At 46.4% G+C, this 16589-nt stretch overlaps 2 protein-coding genes across 2 annotated transcripts in view; one reads left to right on the top strand and one right to left on the bottom strand.

Moving 5' to 3' along the window:
- Window positions 1–3: 3 nt before the first annotated feature.
- Window positions 4–1534, top strand: LOC131220122 (cuscuta receptor 1-like). Its single transcript, XM_058215094.1, has 2 exons — window positions 4–1413; window positions 1448–1534. Exons 1-2 carry the CDS (start codon window positions 4–6, stop codon window positions 1532–1534), a joined length of 1497 nt encoding a protein of 498 aa, XP_058071077.1.
- The window catches only part of LOC131221482 (receptor-like protein 15), a 67730-nt gene continuing 52647 nt past the window's right edge, over window positions 1507–16589 (bottom strand). Inside the window, exon 4 of the mRNA XM_058216741.1 lies at window positions 1507–1560. Within this exon, the coding sequence (XP_058072724.1) occupies window positions 1552–1560 (9 nt within the window). The 3' untranslated portion in view covers window positions 1507–1551. The remainder of the gene's footprint in view (window positions 1561–16589) is intronic.

The following is a 16589-nucleotide window of genomic DNA, read 5'->3' as shown; positions in this document are numbered from 1 at the left end:
AACATGTCTTCAAACGCTCTGCATGGTACCATTCCTCCCTCGATGGGCAACATGAGGCAAATGTCTTCTTTAGATTTGTCAAGAAACAATTTTTCAGGAGAAATACCAGAACAATTGGCCATGGGTTGCATTTCATTGAAAAATTTGAAGTTATCAAAGAATAGATTACGAGGCCCAGTGTTTCCGACTGATTCAAACTTGACTCAGTTACGGTATCTGCATTTGGATGGCAATAGATTCATGGGGAAGATCTCGGCTGGTTTATTTAGAAGTCCACATCTAGAGGTTTTGGATGTTGGTAAAAACTACATATCGGATCATCTTCCTACACAGATTGGGAACTTTTCTAAATTGACGTCGTTTTCCATGCCTGAAAATTATTTGGAAGGTCCTATTCCAGTCGAGTATTGCAACCTCTGTATTCTTTCACGTTTGGACCTTTCCCAAAATAGAATTATTGGTCCCATACCTTCATGCGCCAACCTATCTTTGAACTTCTTACATTTGCAAGGAAATGGGTTTACAGGATTGATGCCAGATGCTTTATCCAAAATAACCTCCCTTGTTACATTGGACATGAGGCATAACAACATATCTGGAAATATTCCGAGTTGGATTGGTGCACTTCCCAATTTAAGGGTTCTTCTCCTAGGAGGAAATAATTTTCAAGGTCACATTCCCATGAACTTGTGTCAGCTGAAGAACATCAGCATATTAGATCTTTCAAACAATTATCTCTCTGGGTCAATACCGCCATGCTTTGGTAATATGACATTCGGGAGGGCAAGAGTAATTGATTTTTCTTTTCTTGTCTATCAAATGGAGAGCAGTTGGTCTACGAGCATGTATACGCCTGGAAATCGTATTAATGTTGAAGTGTCTTTTAATGCCGTCGATGTGACACCAGATGAGGATGAAGTGGAGTTTATAACAAAGAGCAGGTCTGAAACTTACATGGGCAATGTTCTTTACTTTATGTCTGGTGTAGATCTGTCATGGAACCAGTTAACAGGTAAAATCCCACCTGAAATTGGACATCTAATGGCTATTCATGCACTGAACTTGTCCCACAATCAATTGACCGGACCAATTCCAGAAACCTTCTCAAACCTAAAACAGATTGAGAGCTTGGATCTTTCTTACAATAGATTGAGTGGGGTGATTCCCCCTCAACTAATTGAGCTCTACACCTTATCTACATTCACGGTGGCCCACAATAACTTATCCGGTAGGACACCTGGCTTGAAGAGGCAGTTTGGCACCTTTGGAGAAACCAGCTACGAAGGCAATCCTCTGCTCTGCGGACCACCACTGAAGAGTTGCTTCTCTACTTCTTTGCTACCACCTTCAATGACAACAACATCAGGCGATGAGGAAGATGGTGATGACATAATCTTCTATGCATGCTTTTCAGTGTCATGCACCACGTCCCTCTTGGTTTTCATAGCTCTTCTCTATATCAACCGCTATTGGCGAGGTCTATATTTTTATTTTGTCGATGCATGCATCTATTCTGTCTATTATTTTGCTTTAGACAGCTACTATTTTGCTTTAGACAACCTTCGAAAGTTTCTCACCCGGCAACCTGTATAACTTTCCAGTCAGATCAGTTTCTCCGTATAATTATGATTGTAAGACAATAATAATTATGATTATGCATGGTGTCACTTTTATTTCAACACATGTTCTCCCTTCTTTCTGCGTTTGGTTGTGCAATTGAATTGCAGTAAGAATTTATGGTTTAATCATGGGGAATAATAAAGCCTAGTGATCTCCATGTGCTCATAATAAGGAAGGAAACCTCAAAATGTAGTTATGATTCTTTCAAGTCTTCTTTCAATTAGTCTTATTAGAGAGTGGCAGAATTAGGAGTCCAATTCCTTTGGATGGTAAGGAAATTTCAAATTTCCTTTTTTCAACAAGTGAATGTACTTTAGATGGAAATCATAGCCTAAGTCATGGATTTTAAATGATTGATTTCATGTAAACTTAAGGGGAGGGGAATATTAGTCTTACTGTCAACTAAAACGGGTTCATCTCATTTTAGTTAGAAATAATTATATATTAGAGATATTGATCTATAATACATAATTAATGTTATCACGAACCCATTATGTATTGGAGATCTTAATTTCTACCACATAATTACTATTAATTAATTTGAGATCAACTTATTTCGAGGAGTCTACCAAACTGGGACTCAAGACTTTCATCTTTATTAATTAAAATGAGATCAACTTATTTTGGTAATGTGGTCCACATGATTCGAAGCATCTGATGCACAAGACAATATTGTCCCATACACATTACACATTGTCACGTGTGACTGTATCAGAGGTGCAAGAGGTCCTAGCTCTGATACAAGCGGGCCCAGCAAGGCTTTCGATGGTTGGAATTTTATCCGATTAGTATACACTCCAGCACTACCATACACCTTCACCACCAGAATATCTAACTATAGATTGTTCGGCATTTATTGAATGCTTAGAAATGAAAAATATGCAAATGTCTTATTGCAAACAACAAGTTTCCATGAATTAGAAATTAGGATGGTTTAACCAATTTAATTTTTAGACTTTTAACTTAGTGACAGTGGGTTCCACAATTTAGTCAGTTTGAGTGAGGATATGTAATTGCATACAATTTCTAAGTGATGGCACATCACCACTAGAACTGCCTTCGAACTGCCTTCATGGTCCGAGCTGGCGAGGAGATTTTAGCTATGGGGTGGAGGCAGTCACGGCGAGACAGGGCTCACTCCAGAGGAGGCACTTCCAAAGAAACAGATCAAGGTAGGTGGGAAAGGAGAGGGAGATCCCCAAGGAGAGCACGGTCAGCACGAACATTGGAGAGTGGAGACAAGGGAGGGGGTTTCAGCTCCTTTGTGGGAAACCTTCCATTCGACTGCACTCAAGAGGAACTATTGGAAATCTTCAAAATATATGGAAAAATAGTTGATACATTCATACTTCTATTCCCGGACACCAAGCTCCCACGAGGTTATGCATTTGTCCATTTCTTGTACAAAAATGAATGGAGGGCAGCCATGGGTATCCTCGATGGGCAAAATATAGATATGGTAGGGTGGTCATGATCAGGGAGGCGACACCAAGGTTATCCATTCCGCAAAAGCCCTCACAACCTACGGCCCCACCACCTTACCTTGCTTGCTCTCAACCTCAATCTTATGCAGAGGTGGTCAGAAGCAAAGGTCGGGGTCGGGCTTATAAGAGTTAAGAGAGTACTTCAAAGGGGATCATGGATGAAATTACCATCGTAAAAGACCCGGAGGCGGTCGCTAACAAGCTCAAGGAACTGCAGCTAGGGCTGGCAGGTGTAGCTTCAGACGGATGAGTATCCATTTTGCGCCTGGTGGGAGCAATTAGGTCGTCCAAGTTTGGGGCATCTGCGTTCTATGTGGCCGAACTGTCCCCAGTTCGTTTCCTAATAGTCCCGAGGACAGACAGAGCTCTTGGAATTTACAGTCGATTATTCTGCATTACTTACGGGACTTAGGCAATATACCCTGGTCCCCAAGTGCAGCAGTAGGCCGAGAGGCACTACACCAAAATTGCAGATTAAGAGCGGCTATTTTTTGGTATAGGAATGAAAACGGTATTACTCCACAAATTGACTACATACTACCCCTTCCCTCTGTGGGGCACACCACACCGCCAAACCCTTTTTTCTGATCATGTTACAGGCTTACAGCATGGTTCCAAAAATTGGACAAAACTAAGGCTTAAGTGGATCACAAAGTCAGGATTGAACGGCCACCATTAAAAATTTATTGGGAGCTATATAAGTTTCAGATCAAGCTGATATTTTTGATATTTTTGTTTTCCCTTCATCCCGGTCTGCATGACCTTATGAAATGCTTTGAGAAAAGGGATCAACGTCGTGGATAAAAACTGTACATCATGGTGGGCCCCACAACTCTTTGCCCGGATTGATGATAATCCGAGCGCAATTTGCTTCCCTTACGGATCCATGGACACGGATTTCCTGCAAAAGCCTTTCACGGGGAGTTCCTAGCTGGAAACCTAAGTGGACCCATCATGATGTGTGTGAGAAATCTACTCCATCCATCTATTTTTTGAGATCATTTTAGGAAACGGGTCAAAAATAAGAAGGATCCAAGACTCAAGTGGACCGTAATAAAGGAAAATATGGATAGGAAAATTTGTACCGTTGAAACCTCCCTAGGTCCACCATGATATTTACATGCCATCCATATCGTTCACAACATCGTTCCTACTAAGATGAATTGAAAACACAAATACTATCCTACTGTGGCCCAGGAATATTTCATCTATGGACGTTCAATCCTCACGTTTTGGACCCACTTGGATATTGGATCCGGCTCATTTTTTTGTCCATGTCCTAAGGTGATTTTTTAAAAAATGGATGGACGGGGTGGATTTCTCACAAACATCACGGTGAGCCCCACCTAAGTTTCCAGTGTAGGAACTTCCTGCCAAAGGCTTTCGCGGAGATCCGCGTCCTTGTAATCCGCTCTGCGCAACTCGTCCTGAACACTACCATTCCCTACCTCGTCCCAAATCCCCCTTTCCAAACCCCGTTCTGCACAACCCGCTCCAACCTATCATCTTCTGCAAATCCAGAAGCAGACGAACAACCGTTGGATCTCCACGTCAGAACTCGGCTCTTCTCCAGGTTCATCTCGATCCATTTGGGATTTTTTCTTGATTTTTTTTAAAGTTTCCTGTTTGGTGGATGATATATCCGTCAATCTAGGTTTCCTTCTTCAAAAATAGTCTTTCTAACACCCGTTGTGTCTGGATTTCCTTAATTTTCTTTTCGTTTTTATTTGATTTTATAATTGACTGGATTTCTTGTTGTTGCCCTGTTGTCATCCATTGATTGGATCGAACATTTGAATTAGCTAATCTTCTTAGTCGATTTTTTTTTTTTTTTTTTGGTAAATTAAAATTGGTAAATAAAAAATAAAAATAAAAAACAAATGGTCCATGCTCACCTGATCAGAACCACCCAAATTCATGAAAACGTAATCCAGACGAACGCTCTCACAACCTTTCTGCGAAATGTGCACTGACTGTTTGATGAAATGCCTGAAAGGAGATGGTTGGATTGCTTGATCAAGACAAGTATCTGTTAGGAGAACACTGGAAAAAGCTCCCGCTCGAGGCGACTTGATCTCCCCAATCCATGCTGGGGTCTAGGGCATCCCTGCGGATCCCTAGACCTTCTGGATTCTCAGTTTTTATTGGGAATTTTCCTTTTGATTGTTCCTTTGCCGATGTCTTCGTGATTTTTGGTAGGTATGGGCGAGTAATCGATGTATCCATCCCGACTTTCCCAGGAACGGCGAAACCAAGGGGTTTTGCGTTTGCCACCTTCTAATACGAGGATGATGCTCGCATGGCCATTGGCATCCTCGACGGGAAGCGAATTGACGGTTGGATTGTCACCGTTCAATATGCCAAATCCAGGCCACAAACCAAGGAGAAAACCTACCTTCATCTCCAACGTGCTCCGCTTCCGGCTCTTCCCAACCCTCGCTCCTTCAGCGGAATCCTTCGGTGCCCTCCACCTCCCGCTTATCAGGCCCACGATACTTTGGATTCGCCCACGGTTACTTCTGACGGGGCGGCAGTCTCCGTCCGGCGGCGCCGGCTCCAAACAGCCGTGGTGGGGTTCTCCTCGGTCCCATTTGCTTCGGTGACTATCATTGCTCGTATCCTGAAAGATTCAAGGTTTTGACACCTCCGCCATTGAAATCATCCGGCTATCTCCCATAGCCATCCTCTTCCAATTCAAATCTAAGGAGGTCCTCACTGACTTCTCCTCAGACCAATTGCTACTTGCAGAGATGGGCATTTGCGACATTCGCCCATGGGACCCATCCGTGGTTCAGGGCATTGGCGGTAGATGGATCAGGCTTCATGGGATTCCCTCTCACGCCTGGTTTGAGTCCACCATTATTGACATTGGGCAGCACTACGGTAAGGTCATGCAGTTAGATTCCCTGGCAAGATCTGGCCTCTTCCAGGCGTTTGCAAGGGTCAAGTTGCTTCTGCGAACAGGGGTCACTCCGTCCATGGTGGTTAATCTCAAAGTAGGGAAGGAGGTTTACCCCATCACTGCTTCCTTGGAGGACCCGGGAGGTGAGTTGGCCCTTCCTCAGGATGGGCATCAACCCTCGAAGGACGAGGTGGCTGCTGCTTTTCCCTCCAAACGGAGTATCCCTGTGGGATGCCCTCCCCTTGTTCGACCAAATGCCCCTATCAACAAGCAGTCCCCGGACCTGTTCGCAAGCCCGGTGCCTAGGTCTGACGCGAAAGACCTCTCTGATGGTTCGGCTATTCCTGATTCGCTGCATCAGACAGAGCACCAATCTAGTGGTCCCCCCTCTCAGAAGGATCGGATGGGAGTGCCCAAGCATCCTCTTCCGTTCGGTCTTCCATCGAAGGATCTTGCCCCTGCTACCTCTCCTCTGGCCAACAGTGAGCGCCCTGCCCCAGTGAGCAATGTGCCTGCCCCACTAAACAATGTGCCTGCAGTAGCTAATTCCAAAGCAGCCTCTCCTATCTCCATCCTCATTGCTCCCAGGGCAGGCCCTGCTGTGGCTGACAGTGATCCCCTGGCCTTGAATCGCGACGACTCCCCCTGCCCATTGATGGGCGCTGTGATGCTAGTGCGGGTACTAACATCCATCAGACAGAGCTTGTGACACCTCCTCCTCAGCGTAGGTGTTTTCTCTCCCTGTCAGAGGGAGCCAAACCCAGGGATCTATCGACTTTCCACCCTCTGGAAGGTGAACTCTCTCTCTCTCTCTCATGGTGCCTCTGGTTAGAGCGGTTCCTCCCTCCCCTCCCCTCGGCCACTTCTACATAGACCTCTCTCCCTTCTTCCACAAGGAGAATTTTCAGACCCCCAACCTCCCCTCCCTGAGCAACCCCCTGACCCCTTTCCCCTGCATGCCCAACCCAAGGCCCCCTCGCAAACTCAGAATTCAGTTCAACCCCTAGCAGCCAACCCACCTCTGTCAGAGATCCACTTGGCTCCCCCTCTCTTGCATCAGGCTTCCGATGAGGTTGAATTCACCAAGTCAGGCCCAGAGTATTTGAGCAGTCTCCTAAAATCCTAGAGGGGTAAGAAGAGAAGTAAAGACAACCGGGCCATCCAGTCAGGAAGTGCGTCTCATGGATAAAGTCCTTATCTGGAATGTCCCCACCCCCTCGATCAAACATGAAGCGGATGATTTCTCTCCATAAGCCTGGCATTCTGGTTCTGCTCGAACCCATGTTGGCGGACTCCTCTCGGATTAGGACCGGGCTGAGGCTTAGCTTCCACCAATCCATATCTAATGCTTCTCATGGTGGGAAGATTTGGGCCTTCCACCATCACTCAATTTTAATTGACTTCATTTCGGCTTCTGAGCAATTTCTTGCTTTCGCGGCTACGATGCCTGCGCTCGGCGTCCCTCTTTTCTTCCCCTGCATGTATGTCAAGTGCTCTTATGTGAGGAGGAGAGAGCTGTGGGGTGATTTGGCTGCTTAGTCCTCGGTGTTTGCCGACCCTTGGATTGTCAGCGGGGATTTTAATGCAGTCATGTCTAATGCGGAAAGGATTGGTGGAAATTCCTTGTCAACTACTAGCTCCAGGGAGTTTCAAGCTGCTATCAATCAGGCCAGCTTGCAGGATGCAGGCTTCTTGAGCAACGCCTTCACCTGGTGCAACAATAGGTCAGGGCCGAACAGAAAGTGGACTAGGTTGGACCGGGCCCTTTGCTCCTCCGCTTGGCTCCACCTGCTCCCCTCGTTCCTAGTCCAGCACCTCCCAAGGATCCACTCTGACCATTCTCCGCTGGTCCTCTCTTCGCCTACGGCCCCTCCTTCCTCCCCAAAGCCGTTCCGTTTCCAGAGAATGTGGACTCAGGACCAAAGATTCTTGGCCCTCGTTGAGTCGGCCTGGAAGTCGGATACGTTCTTAAACCCTATGATCCATCTTCTGGCCAAGCTGAAGAACACTAAGAAGGCGTTGAAAATCTGGAATAAAGAAATTTTTGGCGACATTTTCTCCCAAATCAAGCTCTCCATGGCAAAGGTTGAAATCCTTGAGCAAAATGCCTCCCACGTCCCCTCCCCGTCGACTTTGGATTGCCTTCACCAGGAGAAGAAGAACTTGGAGCGGCTAGAGCTCCTTGAAGAAGTTTTCTGAAAGTCCAGGAATAGGTGGCTCAAGGAAGGTGATCGAAATTTGAGGTTCTTTCACGCTTCCGCCTTTGACCGCTTCAGGAAAGCTCAGATTAGGGAGCTGACGTTGCAAGACGGATCCAAGACTTCGGACTTGTCTCAGATGAAGCAAGCGACCTCTGAGTTTTTCAAGGCCCTGTATTCCGCGGAGCCCACTAACTCACCCAACAATTTCACCGTCAGCATTCCAGCGCTGGTCTCTAGTGCTGAAAATGATTTTCTGCTTGCGCCTCCCACCATGGAGGAAGTGCACCTTGCAGTTAAAGCTTTACCGCTGGAGGGTGCCCCGGGCCCCGACGGTTTTTCTAGTGCTTTCTTTGCTAGCTGCTGGCATATCATTGGAGAGGACATCCAAAGAGCAATCAAGTTCCTCCTCCAGGGAGGTAAGATCCCTAGAGCCTTCTCTGCAACCCTCCTTTGCTTAATCCCTAAAAGTGCAGCCCCCAAGATCCTGTCTGATTTTAAGCCGATAAGTTTATGTAATTGCATATATAAGATTTTTTCTAAGGTAATTGTAGCCAGGTTGAGCTCCATTCTCCCCAAGCTCATTTCCAAAGAACAGATGGCCTTTGTATAAGGTTGGTCCGTTTCTGAGAGCATTGCTTTGGTCCAAGAGTTGCTGATGGACATCGACAGGAAGGTCAGAGGGTACAACACCATCCTCGAAATTGACCTCGAGAAAGCCTACGATCGCCTTAGCTGGTCCTTTCTCCAAGATGTCCTCCTTGTTCACTCCCCAAGTATAGGGTTGTGATGTAGTAATAAACTCGGTAAGACCGAGGTCGAATCCACAGGGACTGAAACTTGTACGTTTCCTGAAACTAGGTAGAAATAGAACTAGCCTAAGATGTAATCAAAATCAAATGTAAATTTAAGGAATAATTGTGGAATAATTATCTAAAACTTTAAGGAATTCAGAGGAAGGAAACTAGGGATTCAGAGGATCCACTTGTAGAGATCAGGGAGAAATTATGCCTGCTTCAGAAATCATGGAATTGAACTAGACTTCCTTTGATATAGTTTTCAAGAGGTGAATGGTATATGAATTAGGATGGATTCCATCATCTAACCATGCCCAGGAGACAAAGCAAACAACAGGATTAAACTAATTACCAACCAATCAGCAATGTATGAGGATCAGGAAGGGTACTGTCATCCTACCATGCCCATGGAGCAATGATGAACAACAGGGCTTCCTGACTTCATAAACATAAAAGGGGAAAGAAATATTCAGAACCATTGCAAACCCATTGTAATTTCAGTCACAACAGACCATTAAAGACTAAGAAAAATATTCTTTATAATAATCACTAAATTAAATTCAGTTTATGAAATTTAAAGGCACAAAGTAGAATCTCCCATCTTCCTACAAGCTTCACCTCCTAGCCCGAGCTAAGAGGTCTAGCCTAGCATGATCCTGCTAGAACCAAATAAAAAATATGAAAGGAAAGAAATAAAAAGAAAAAGAAAAAGGAAAAAAAAAACTCCAGAAACCGGCTTCAAAATTCGCCTCCACGGCTGCACTTCCTGTCCCAGATGATGGCTCCCTTTCTCTCTTCTCTGTCCTTTTATAACCCGATGTAGGTCGGCTGGGCAGTTTGCGCAGCAAGCAAGTCGGTTGTTTCGTAGTTGGAGACGTTTTACGCAACAGAGAAAACCAATAATTTTTCAGTTTTGTTTGCACATGCAACCATGATCGAAGTTGGACAGAAAATCCACTCCGTCCACTGAGCTCACCTAGAAAAACCGGTCGTATATGGATGGTTTTGGATCGGATCTTTAGTGGTACGGAATATCTCTCTCACTGCCGTCTATCTTGCGTTTGAACGGATGAAAATATATCTCTGCTGCCTCTTGAAAATTCGTCACCTAAGTTAGGATGATGGGGAGCGTGGGCTTCTTATGGACGGTCCAGATCAGACCGTTGCTGTCCTATGGAGGCCTATAGAGATCAACCGCGAACTCTGTTTGCGAACAGAGCTTCCGCGTCCGCGCTGTGATGGATGGCGGCCCACTGATTGATGTCAGGACGAAAATCCATTCCGTACATTGGAATCTACTCAAAAAAACATTTTGGAAGGGATATTTTTGGAGTGAAATTGGAGTGGCCCATACGATATTTTATTCCGCCGTCCATCCTACGTTTAACGGCTAGGATCTTACAATAACTTGCATGGTGGTAAAACGACACCTAGGCGAGGGTCTACCCCAACCTCTCGTCACAATGGACGGTCCAGATCTGTCTTTTGAACAATGCCTGGGCCCCACAAACGCTAGCCGCAAGCTCTGTTTTCGCGCTGGCGAAAATTTGAATTGGAGAGGATGACGTCCCTATGTTGCCATGCAGTGTTAGTGCAAAAAGTGTACTATATACACTGTATGATGATTATGAGAAATCCACACCATCCATCTTGTTCTTCTCATGATTTAAGGCGTTGAGACCGAAGATGAGGAGTATCCAGAGATCAGGTGGGTCCCAGATCAGTAAATTGTGGGCTGATCTGTCCGTTGGGCCCCTTCCACAGCGATCCAATGGATGAAAATTTACGTGTACGGTTAATTTATGACCCTCAGGCCATGTATAAAGTTTTGAGCTGATCGGATGGCGAGAACCCCGTGATCTTGCATTTTGGACGTCTTTTGGGCCACTTAAGCTTCAGTTTCTCGATTTTCGCGGACTCCTAGTGTATAATTCCGTTGCTCTTGGTCTTCTAGAGTCCGTTCCTTGCCTTGGTGCTTCTGGAGCGTCAAATCCATGCATTTACCACCCTTTTTCAGTCCAGGCTCTTAAACACACCCTGCATTACAAACATGATTAAATCAGCCATTAAACGGTATTATGTTTGTAGATCCAAGTAATAACTGGGGTCTAATATGCAATATTTGACCCTCAACACTCCTCAAGTTTGGTTTCTCCACTGTGTGGGTTGCTATTGTGGAGGGTTGTTGGTCATCCCCGTGGCTCTCCGTGCTCTTCAACGGCGAATCCTCGGGGTTCTTCAAGTCGGGTATAGGGCTCCGCCAGGGAGACCCCGTCTCCCCAAGCCTCTTTATCCTGGGTTTGGAAGCATCGAGCAGGGGCCTCTCGGCCTTAATCCCGTCCATCAGATGCCAGCCCTTCAGATCTACCAGGTCTGCGCCGACCATCTCTCACATCCTTTTTGCAGATGACACGATGATTTTCACCAACGGTGGGGCCAGGTCAGTCAGGAACCTGATGTCCTTCCTCCAGGGCTTCTCTCGAGTGTCAGGTCTCAAGATTAACTCGGCCAAGAGCTGTCTTATCTCCTCCTCCAAGATGCCATCTTCTCGAATCTGCAGGCTTGAGGGTTTGACAGGCTTCACCCGTTCGCCTCCGTACTTCACCTACCTGGGGGTCCCCCTCTCCATCGGGCGTCTCAGATCCTCATACTTCCAGCCTTTGGTTGACAAAATCCTCTCTTGCATCTCGGGATAAAAGGCCCGCTTCCTCAACCAGGCTGCCAGATCCGTCCTAATTAAGCACGTCCTTGCGGGTATCCCCATCCACACCCTTACTGCGGTTGATATTCCTTCCAAAACGTAGGCTGCGCTGGAATCTGGCTTTGCGGACTTCTTCTGGGGGTGGACCAAAGGTAAGAAAAAATTCCACTGGGTTAGCTGGAGCAGGATCTCAGTCCCCACTGACGAAGGTGGTCTGGGGTTCAAAAAGCTGAAAGATAGTCTTATGGTTCAGATTGAAAAGGGCTTGGACAGTGTTCTACGACCTAGGTAATAGCCTCTGGGCAGTCTTCATGCGCGCAATATATGGGATTGTCAGCTCCCGTCCTCCCCTCACCCAGCGCAGCGCTGCGTCTCCTGCTTGCAAGACACTCTTGCAGCAATTTGAGTTCCTTATGGATCACTCTCATCTACTCGTGGGAGAGGGATCGAACAGTTTTTGGGATACCAACTGGTCCGGAATGGGCCTCCTCAGACACCATATCTTAGGGGACATTCCGATGCATCTTCAGGAATTGCAGATCAAGGACCTCATTGGTCCTGAGGGCCTGTGGCCAGGCGTGACCGTCCCATCCTCCCTTCTTGCTGAAGTTTGTGACCACATTGCTTTGGATGGTATTTCCCTCACCTCTGGCTAGGACTTATGGGTGTGGACAGCAGCAAACTTTGGAGAGTTTTTAGTTAATTCAGCTTGGCAGATTACCCGCCAGTGAGGTCTCCAGTCGGCTTGGGCCAAATGGGCCTGGAACTCTTTCCTCCCGCCAAAACGCGGGTCTCTTCTTTGGCGAGTGCTTAACGGTGCAGTGCCTGTTGATCGCAATGTCCAAGGTAAAGGCATTCAACTCGCCGCCTCCTGTATTTTTTGTGGCCAGGCGTATAGGCAGGAGGAGTCCTCTGACCACCTCTTTGTGTCGGGAGAGCTTGCACCAGCAATCTGGGGCCACTTTGGGGTGATCCTATCAGTTGACCTTCTCCCAGGCCAATCGCTTTGGGCCCGGGCAAATCAATGGTGGGCTGTTTCGTCTCCTTTCTCTCTCTTGGGGACCCTAAGAGGCCTCGCCCCTGCCTTGATCCTCTGGGTAATCTGGTCCGCCAGATTCGAAGAGGTGCAGACTTCCCACGCCAGGGCCATCGACCTAGTTCGTAACTGGTTTTTCCGCCTTGCCTCAAATTTCCCGCTTCCCCCTACCAAAAACCAGAGGGATAGAGACACCATTTTGGACCTCTAGCTCCCCCTCAGGGAAGGACCTCCCCGTGGCATCTCTCTCATCAAGTGGACCCGCCCAGTTATGGGTCGTTTCAAGCTAAATATTGATGGTTCCTCTCTTGGCAATCCAGGCCCCTCGGGCAGCGGAGGAGTGTGCCGAGACCATTTGGGAGAGTTTCAGTTCGGTTTTTCCAAGGGTTATGGTCACGGCTCTAGCTTTTCAGCAGAGGTTAAAGCGGTGGTAGACGGTCTCTCCCTCTGCTTCTCCAATGGTTACACCTCCGTTGATGTGGAAAGCGATTCCCTTGCGGTGGTTGATCTGCTCTCGAGGTCTTCCAAACCTCCGTGGTTCTCCTTTTACTGGCTGAAGAAATGTTCTGCCCTAAGAGCGAGGGGATCCATTGCCATTTCCTACATCCCTAGAGAAGGCAATCAGGTGGCGGACTGCCTAGCTCGTTGGGCTAGTGCTTCCCAAGCCCAATCCTTCTTCCTCTCCCCCTCTCAGCTCCCTTGGCCGGCTCGTGGTGAGCTCACCCTGGACAGATCGGGCCTGGGAGGGGTGCGCATATCCTAGTTTTCCCACAGTTTTTCGTTGCTCCTTATGATAGGTGGGCCATTCTGGTTCATGGCCTTCCCGAATGTGCAGTCTTTGTTGGGCCTCAGCTATTTTTTATTTGCCTTGGCCCCTTTTTGTAAATCCTCTTTTCATCAATGAAATCTTGTTGGTTAAAAAAAAATGCCTGAAAGGAACATCGTTTCTCGGAGTGCATTGATGGCGGGTTATTTCCACTATAGTCTTGCTACAAAAGTTCTCTCCTTGTTCATATCGATGAATGACGTGGGATTCTTGTGTCCCAATGAGTATATATTAGCAACCGTTATATCATTATGCTCTGAAATTCGAGCTTTCGCAGAGCGCAAGCTTCGGTAGTTGATAAGAAGTTTGTTTTTTATACAATAGGGACGGAAATTCTATGGTCTCAGCTCTCCGCCCATATTCAATCAAATAGAATTCTGGTTCATTAAGTGAAATTTTGGCTGTAGATGTGATTGTATGGTCTAGTGTGAGGGTTGAAAACTCCGCAATAGAGTATGACAAGACCAAATGATGCAAGACATGAAAATTAAATATGATATGCGAGATTTCAGGCTTAAGATCACGTTAGTTCAGAAACAATTACACAAATTCCATATCTCACATGAAAGTCCAAACATTCAATTAAGGGGAATCATGCGGGTCCAGGCCTACATATGATAGGGCTGGATTAATAAAAATTATGAACCAAACGATACTCAAAGATAAGAAATAATCATCCACACATGCATAGTAATCAGTCCCTAATCCAAGGGATTCACCAATTTCAAATCAAGGAACCCTAGGGTAAGAAAAGGGGAATAAAATTGGAGATTTGAGTAATTTAGGGTTAGGTTTAGGGATTTTGGGTGAAAGCAGAGTGAAAGAGAGGAGAGAGACGAACCAGAGAAGTACTGCACGCGTGGACAACAACAATGGCCCAGAAGCACATGCGTGTGATCTCGGCCGCACGTGTGTGGGGCTCACTATTCAGAAAAAGGCCACCTTGGCCCTGATCGGTCAGGGATGGACTCCAAAACTCTCAAATCTCAGCTCGATCGGATGTACGGTTTGTGTGTGGTGCTCCGCCAAAGTTTCAGCTCTCTTGTAGGGACAGATTCTGAAATTCTGCTGTGGGGAGAAGATTGCTGCAATAGATGATTGATTCGAAGTGTAGATGATGGGGTGAGATGAGAAGAAGGGATGGTAAAAGATATGTAGTAGAGATGGCGATGGATGGGGGTGAATTGGGATAGTTGTGGTTTCACACCACGGTAGTTAACCCTTCGATGAAGGGAGGGCTTCGTACCCAATTAGGCTTCACAACTCAGAGAGTAGGAAAACGCAGAATTTTTATTGATCTTCAATCAATTAAAAAAAGCTACAAGGGGTACCTATTTATAAGAAAACCCTATACTCCAAAACTCGCGTCATGTGCGCAACCTATTACTTGGCGATGAAGTAAACCAAAATAAAAACTAATTAAAGAAATCTAAAGCGTCCATGATGTTCTAAATAACATTAATAAGAAAAACCTAAAATATGAAATCAATCTGACTAGTGGGCCACGATCATGAGATCCCATGATGGGCTTTTCTTGACTAACGGGCCCACTCTTTTGAATCAAAACTGTCTTTTAGGTAGGGGGCCCTCTCTGGACATTGTCATCGATCCAGATCGATGGTGGGGCCCTCCTTCTAGCGTACGTGCGTAGGGGGGGCGGCGTGAGTGCGCGTGTGTGCATGTTGTCCCCATCATTTCTCCCCGGCTGCGAAGATTTCTCCATTGGCAAAATAAAACTCCTGAACTGCTCCAGGATGTTAGGATCAAGTCTTTAAAGCTCCTCCTCAGTGAGCCACATGTGTCTTAAGCTGAGCGTGACTTCCATTTAACCAGGTACTTCTGAAACCCGCTGTCCGACGTTGAAACTATCTGATGGTCCAGGATATCCTCTATTTTCTTTTTGGATGTGTGAAGGTTAGTTATGGGATGTAGAAGCTGGGAAAATGGGTCGGGAAGGATAGGTATGAGAGGTAGAGGTTGTGAAGATGGGTCGGGACGGGTAGGTATGGGAGGTAGAGGCTAGAAAAATGGGTTGGGAAGAATAGGTATGAGAGGTAGAGGTTGGGAAGATGGGTCGGGACGGGTAGGTATGAGAGGTAGAGGCTGAAAAAATGGGTTGGGAAGGGTAGGTATGAGACGTAGAGGCTGAGAAAATGGGTCGGGACGGGTAGGCATGGGAGGTAGAGGCTGGGAAAATGTGTCGGGACAGGTAAGTATGAGACACAGAGGCTGAAAAAATGGGTCGGGAATGGTAGGTATGAGAGGTAGAGACTGGGAAGAAAGGAAAGGAAGAGTGGGCATGGGAGTTAGAGGCTGGGAAAATGGGTTAGGAAGGGGCCATGGTTCAAGGGATATATATGAGGAATGAGGACGGGTAGGCGAAGGGACGGACAAAGTATTAGTTGTCCCATGAAAAGTAACTAGATCCTCCACGTTGAATGTGGAACTAATTCTCATGGAAGGTGGAAGATCTACTTCATACGCATTGAGACCGTTTCGTTTTATAATTTTGAAGGTCCAGCGCTATGCACTTGTAACTTACGAACAGCCTCCGGAGGGTACCGTTCGGGCCAGATACGGACTATCACAGAGTCCCCAATATTGAATTCTTTGAAACGTTTATGTTGGTTTGCAGAAAATTTATAATGTTCATTACTAGTAGTGATCTTCTGCCTGATTCCTTGATGCCATCAATGAATGTGATGCGCAAAAGACTCCGCAGGCTCTAACACCCTATGAGACACTGACATAGGGACAAGATCAATAGGTTTCCCAGGTTTATAAACAGTAACAACTTCATAAGGACTGAGACCCGTGGACCTATCGACAAAACTATTAAACACAAACTCGGCTATAGGTATTACGGTGTCCCATGTTCTGGTGTGCTCTATATCCCTCCTAGGGGGAGACTCATCTGGTAGATCATCAGGAAAGACATCACGTAACTCATCCATTATCGGAATGACCTCAGTGGGTAGCTCTACACTAGCGTCTGGTGCACTGTCTCCAGCCACAAGGCCACACA

Source organism: Magnolia sinica, chromosome 12 (genome assembly GCF_029962835.1).
Source record: "Magnolia sinica isolate HGM2019 chromosome 12, MsV1, whole genome shotgun sequence".
Taxonomy (NCBI): domain Eukaryota; kingdom Viridiplantae; phylum Streptophyta; class Magnoliopsida; order Magnoliales; family Magnoliaceae; genus Magnolia; species Magnolia sinica.
The sequence above is the reverse complement of the archived record's forward strand: the minus strand, read 5'-3'. Positions and strand labels throughout refer to the sequence as shown.